The sequence below is a fragment of the Littorina saxatilis genome, linkage group LG11 (assembly GCF_037325665.1).
Source record: "Littorina saxatilis isolate snail1 linkage group LG11, US_GU_Lsax_2.0, whole genome shotgun sequence".
Taxonomy (NCBI): Eukaryota; Metazoa; Mollusca; class Gastropoda; order Littorinimorpha; family Littorinidae; genus Littorina; species Littorina saxatilis.
In genome coordinates, this window is record NC_090255.1 from 20,205,559 (window position 1) to 20,211,706 (window position 6,148).

At 43.4% G+C, this 6,148-nt stretch overlaps 1 protein-coding gene across 1 annotated transcript; it reads right to left on the reverse strand.

The window, feature by feature from the left end:
- Positions 1 to 4,457: 4,457 nt before the first annotated feature.
- LOC138979500 (orexin receptor type 2-like) lies at positions 4,458 to 5,898 on the reverse strand. Its single transcript, XM_070352211.1, has one exon. It carries the CDS (start codon positions 5,803 to 5,805, stop codon positions 4,681 to 4,683), a length of 1,125 nt encoding a protein of 374 aa, XP_070208312.1. The 5' UTR covers positions 5,806 to 5,898; the 3' UTR covers positions 4,458 to 4,680.
- Between the last annotated feature and the right edge of the window lie 250 nt (positions 5,899 to 6,148).

Consider the following 6,148-nt stretch of genomic DNA (forward strand, 5'->3'; position numbering starts at 1 on the left):
AGTGTTCTTTATGAAGCATATTCGGCCATCGCTGTGTGTAAAAGTATGTTTGGCTCCACGTAAGTGTAGCCTATGCGATGATAAACTTTGTCTGTCTGTGCGTGCGTATGTATGTATGTATGTGTGTATGTCTGTGGTAGAAACTTTAACATTTCCGAGTCTATGGATTACGTCAGTCTCGGTCAAAAGTGTTCGACGTGTGTGATAGAAACTATTTGAAGACGTCACATTATGACGTAAGAGGGTTAGACGTCACGCAAAGGAATTACTGAAAGTCTCGGTCATTGTTATTGTGAGCGGGCCGAGACTTCTTGGCAGATCCAGGGTCTCGCTTTCTTGCATAGTTTCACCTATGCTTACTGTGTGTGTGTGTGTGTGTGTGTGTGTGTGTGTGTGTGTGTGTGTGTGTGTGTGTGTGTGTGTGTGTGTGTGTGTGTGTGTGTGTGTGTGTATGTGTGACGGAGTGATTGAGTTTGTGTTACTGTTTGTCGATTTCTTACGTGAGCCTTGAAGGCTTCGCCTCTTGTTTCTTTTTCTCTTTATCTTTTTTTTTTATCCTATCCTTCAGGCAGGTATCGGCTTGGTTTTGATGTCAGCGACGTTGAAAGATGTTGACATCCTCTCATTATTCATCTGAACAATTTTTGGCTCACGTAAGTGTAGCCTGAATGCGATGCTAACTTTTGTCTGTCTGTGCGTGCGTGCGTGTGTGATAGAAACTTTAACATTTCGTCATTTGAAGACGTCACACGCACGTATGTGCGTGCGTGTGTATGTCTGTGGTAGAAACTTTAACATTTCGTCATTTGAAGACGTCACATTATGGCGTAAGAGGGTTAGACGTCACGCGAAGGAATTACTGAAAGTCTCGGTCATTGTTACTTTGAGCGGGCCGAGACTAGTTGGCAGTCGTGTCGTAGATTGTTGACACTCTCTCTCTCTCTCTCTCTCTCTCTCTCTCTCTCTCTCTCTCTCTCTCTCTCTCTCTCTCTCTCTCTCTCTCTCTCTCTCTCTCTCAACTTCAGGCCCTTCAAGCGTTATTATTCTGATTTGTTTCGTTTTGGTTTCATTTTTCATTGCTCATTATATTTGGCTCACGTAAGTGTAGCCTATGCGATGGTAAACTTTGTCTGTCTGTGCGTGCGTGCGTGCGTATGTATGTATGTATGTATGTCTGTGGTAGAAACTTTAACATTTTTGGCTAAACACCGAAATACTCATTTCACGTGGTTAATTTTCAAGCACCATCTTCAAATTATTGAAGCAATGATCAACATTGTGTCGGCATGTGTGTAGTTAAAGCGTGTATCCAAAGAAAACGGGTGGTGGGGGGTTTTGAAGGGGTACAAGCAGTTGACTGGTTTGTGTCGTGTTTGGCATGTAGACGGCAGGTCAGGTGTCAAGATCAGGTCAGGGGTCGCGCGAAGGATTGTGGTCCAGTTCTCACCTCGCCGATTCGCCGGGGAAGACAATTTCATGTTGTTCGGTTTCTAAGCTCCAGAAAAGTAAATAAAGAAGATACCAAAGGGAGATTTCCTACAATTTGATCTGCACAGCGTGTTTCCAATGTCCACGCGAGGAAGAGCTGTCGAAAGCGCGGCAGTCAGTGTCGATCTTGCAGCCGTATCCCCGGTAAGTTCAGAGACAGATCTAGTGTCTCCCACTCTGATAACGTGTCACCTACTGTTAATCCGTTTTGTTTTAATTTCTTTTTATTTCAGTAGACACGGATGTCAAACACAGTGCTAGGCAGTCACCCGAGTGAAATGAGTTGATCTAAAGTGCCTGTAATGTTTGGATGTCTTTGCTCGTGGTTCGATTTATGTGAATTTCAAGACTTGCAGTAGAGTCTCAGTTTACTCTGCCCGAAAAAAACTGTCCACCATTTACTTGAACATGCAGATATAAGGAAACGGAATGAATCTGTTCTCAAAGTCAAAATGATCACGATTTTTTTCCTCGGATTCAAAACATGCACTGTCATGGTTTTGTCTGTACAATTTAGTAAGTCTTAAGTACTTTGCAACAACTTCCTTGAACGTGAAAGACAGTTTTTGAATGCTAGATCTGTATCGCGTTTCATTCCAGACTCGATCCTCTCTTTGATTGTAGATCTACTGTTTGCTGTTTACGCACTATCATATATGATTCGCTATGTAACGTTTGGTAAGCTTACCTTGCAACCGCTTTCTTGTCTTTGTTGGCATTTCTGGCTGTGTTGACCGTCAGAATTATTTTAAGAACCAGGCTGCTGCAGTCGACATGTTTCGCATTATTGTAGGGTTACCATGCTGCATAGGTAAAGTGGCTTGTATAACCTGACTATTCTGTTTCAAAACACTGTTTATATTTGTGTAGGTTGTAGTCATCATAACTAATCGCATTTTGCCATTTGTTTCAGAAAGGAGGTTAACCTACAACAAGATCGACGCTATGTCAGATATATGCCTCAGCCACATGAAGACTTCCGAATTTAGATCTACTCGGCATGGTGACAAGTCTTGATGAAAAGTATAGGACTGAGGACAGCAGTGGAAAAAGTGCCCACATGGCAGGTACCTAACCTATTACCCTAGTCATTTTATCTGTTTGCCTTCTTTTGAAAATTATACATGGAGTTGATATGATGCGTTAGTTTTAACTGTGTGTGTGTGCGTGCGTGTGTGTGTGTGTGTGTGTGTGTGTGTGTGTGTGTGTGTGTGTGTGTTTGTGTGTGTGTGTGTTACGGAGTGAGTGAGTTTGTGTTATGTTACTGTTTGTTGATTTCTTACGGGAGCCTTGAAGGCTTCGCCTCTTGTTAGTCAAGTTTTGACTAAATATTTTAACATCGAGGGGGAATCGAAACGAGGGTCGTTGTGTATGTGCGTGTGTGTGTCTGTGTGTGTGTGTAGAGCGATTCAGACTAAACTACTGGACCGATTTTTATGAAATTTGACATGAGAGTTCCTGGATATGAAATCCCCGAACGTTTTTTTCATTTTTTTGATAAATGTCTTTGATGACGTCATATCCGGCTTTTCGTGAAAGTTGAGGCGGCACTGTCACGCCCTCATTTTTCAACCAAATTGGTTGAAATTTTGGTCAAGTAATCTTCGACAAAGCCCGGACTTCGGTATTGCATTTCAGCTTGGTGGCTTAAAAATTAATTAATGACTTTGGTCATTAAAAATCGGAAAATTGTAAAAAAAAATAAAAATTTATAAAACGATCCAAATTTACGTTTATCTTATTCTCCATCATTTGCTGATTCCAAAAACATATAAATATGTTATATTCGGATTAAAAACAAGCTCTGAAAATTAAATATATAAAAATTATTATCAAAATTAAATTGTCCAAATCAATTTAAAAACACTTTCATCTTATTCCTTGTCGGTTCCTGATTCCAAAAACATATAGATATGATATGTTTGGATTAAAAACACGCTCAGAAAGTTAAAACGAAGAGAAGTACAGAAAAGCGTGCTATCCTTCTTAGCGCAACTGCTACCCCGCTCTTCTTGTCAATTTCACTGCCTTTGCCATGAGCGGTGGACTGACGATGCTACGAGTATACGGTCTTGCTGAAAAATGGCATTGCGTTCAGTTTCATTCTGTGAGTTCGACAGCTACTTGACTAAATATTGTATTTTCGCCTTACGCGACTTGTTTTTCTTTTTGATTTATCTCCCTTCCCCCTTCTTTTGCGCTTGGAGGACATCATCTTCTCTGATAAGTCGTTTTGATATTTGTATTGTTGTTTTCATTTTTTTTTTAACCTGTTGAAGACCATTAGGTCGAAGCGTTGTTCATTGTCATTTGTTTGTATATTTCGTTGCGAGTCCAGAATATTAGGTATTACTCTTAGTCGTGTCCCTGCAAGTAGGCTACATGCAGACAGACATATCTAGATCTAGTGTCTCGCTTTCTTGCACAGTGTCACCAATGCTTACTGTGTGTGTGTGTGTGTGTGTGTGTGTGTGTGTGTGTGTGTGTGTGTGTGTGTGTGTATGTGTGACGGAGTGATTGAGTTTGTGTTACTGTTTGTCTATTTCTTACGTGAGCCTTGAAGGCTTCGCCTCTTGTTTAGTATTGGCTTGCGGGTGGACAGTGCAGTGGAACAAGCTTGCTTCATTGCTTCTGTCGTCTACCACCCACTTAGTTACGGTTGTTGCTCCACTGCTTACTTGTCCAGCCAGGCAGGGAAGAAAAGGAACGACCAGTCTCATATCATATCAAAAGATATCCGCCAGTCAGTGAGTCACTCGTCACAAGCTAGCCATCTCATTGCAGTTAGCGGTCTAGACGCCCGGGAGCTTACGTGTCACCCGAAGATGAATGTGTTGCGATGTGTTCTTTAGATAGATGAGGTGGGCGGAGGGAGGGGGTCGGGGAGTGACTGTCAAGTCTTCATGAGATCAGTCAGACAATACATTTGCTATGGCCCATACTTAACCTCATTTTCACCAGCACGAAAAAGGAGAGGCAGATAGGATTGTTCTACCATGTAATGTAAATTGGGTTCGTTACCAGAGTTAGAAAAGACATCGAGTGGTCTTCCATGACAGGTTGAAACTGTTATTTGCGACCGAAATTGAGTAGTCTTTGGTCTCGACAGGCAGGTGGTCTTTATGGACAGGTGATTTATATAGTAAAAACTGTTGAGGATCCTTTGGGGTGGTCTCAGGTGGCAGGTGGTCTTTATGAGCAGGTGTTCGTAAGGGCACGTTCGCCTGTAAAACCAAATAAAAACCGACACTCGTTTCGGAATTTGCAGGAGAAAAAACTGTAGACGAAGGGGTTGGCGACACTGTTGACAAAATTCCATCGGAATAATATGAAGCGAACATTCCTCTTCAGGTCTTCCTCGGACGTCTTCGGATCCGCAGCTAAAGCGAAGACTACAACCAGGGAGGGGAGATAGTTGATAATGAAGACCACAGTGAAGACAAACAGCATCAGGGATGTACGGGCAGGAACTGGTTTGACACTTGCACCAGCGGGGTTGGAGTTAGGGAAAGAGCGAAGAGACTGCAGATTTAAAGTGGTCATGGTTGCCTGGTGCTGCCACAAATAGCGTGCGATACGTGAGTACGACACGACCATAATCGTCACGCACACAATGTACAGCAAAGTCAGAACCACCGAGTAGACATTAGCAAACGCAGTCTGTTGATATTTGTCAGCGATAGCGCACTCGACTCCCGTGATGTTAGAGTGTGGGAACGTTCTAATGTGACCCCCGGCGAGTTCAGCGAAGGGACTGGCCCCGAGAAGCGAAAACAGGGCAGAAATGACCACAGCCTTGTACGCGCCGCGAAAAGAGCCCAGGGCCCGAGGTCGGTCCGTGCAGATGACCTTCTGGCGGTCAACGGCCACGGCCACGAGGATGGCCATCGTGAAGAGAACGACAGCCAAGCCGCCTATAAAGATGGCCTTGCAGCCCCAGGTGATATAGAATGTGACGTGGAAATTGACCTCCACAATATGCATCGGGATGACCAGGACGTTGTTCAGTAAGTCGCACGCAGCCATGGCCTGGATGTACACTCGGCTCACGCTGGGTTTGTACCTCCGGTAGTACACCACTAAGACGAATGTGTTGCCCACCAGACCAAGCACCATGAGGACAGAGAGATAAGTAATACCTGGTGCTAAGGAAGATATATACTTCAGGTTTTCCCCATGCAAGAAGACGTCTCTTTCATCATCAGCATCATTGTCGCCAGTGATGGGTGACCCTGAAACTGAAGTCATTGGGTCGTCTGTGGCAGGCGGGGTACTCTGGTCGAAGGTGACATGGGAGAGAGTTGTGTAACTCGTCATCTTCTGTAGACGCTGATAGACGTTTCAAGAACCTGGAGAAAACATTGACTGCTGGTGAGACGCACATAGTTTAGTACACTCGAAACTAGCTAAAGACTGGGTGTCGATGTCAAACTAATTGTTGAAAGGGATACGACATTTTCATTTGAACATACTCACTAATTATAAAAGGTTCTAGTCTTCCAAACACATGCGAAAAAAAAGAAAGTTTACACTGTTTTTCAGAGAAAGCGATTGTTACTGAGTGAGTGCGTCTCTGAACACGCTGTGCGATCATGCATGACTGGGCATCGCTGTAGTACAGCAATAATTTGAATAATCGTGTCATTCGTGTTTACATGAC

What these genes read in the sequence shown, in the direction of transcription:
- LOC138979500 (XM_070352211.1), bottom strand. Translation starts at nt 5,805, where the DNA reads ATGACGAGTTACACAACTCTCTCCCATGTCACCTTCGACCAGAGTACC.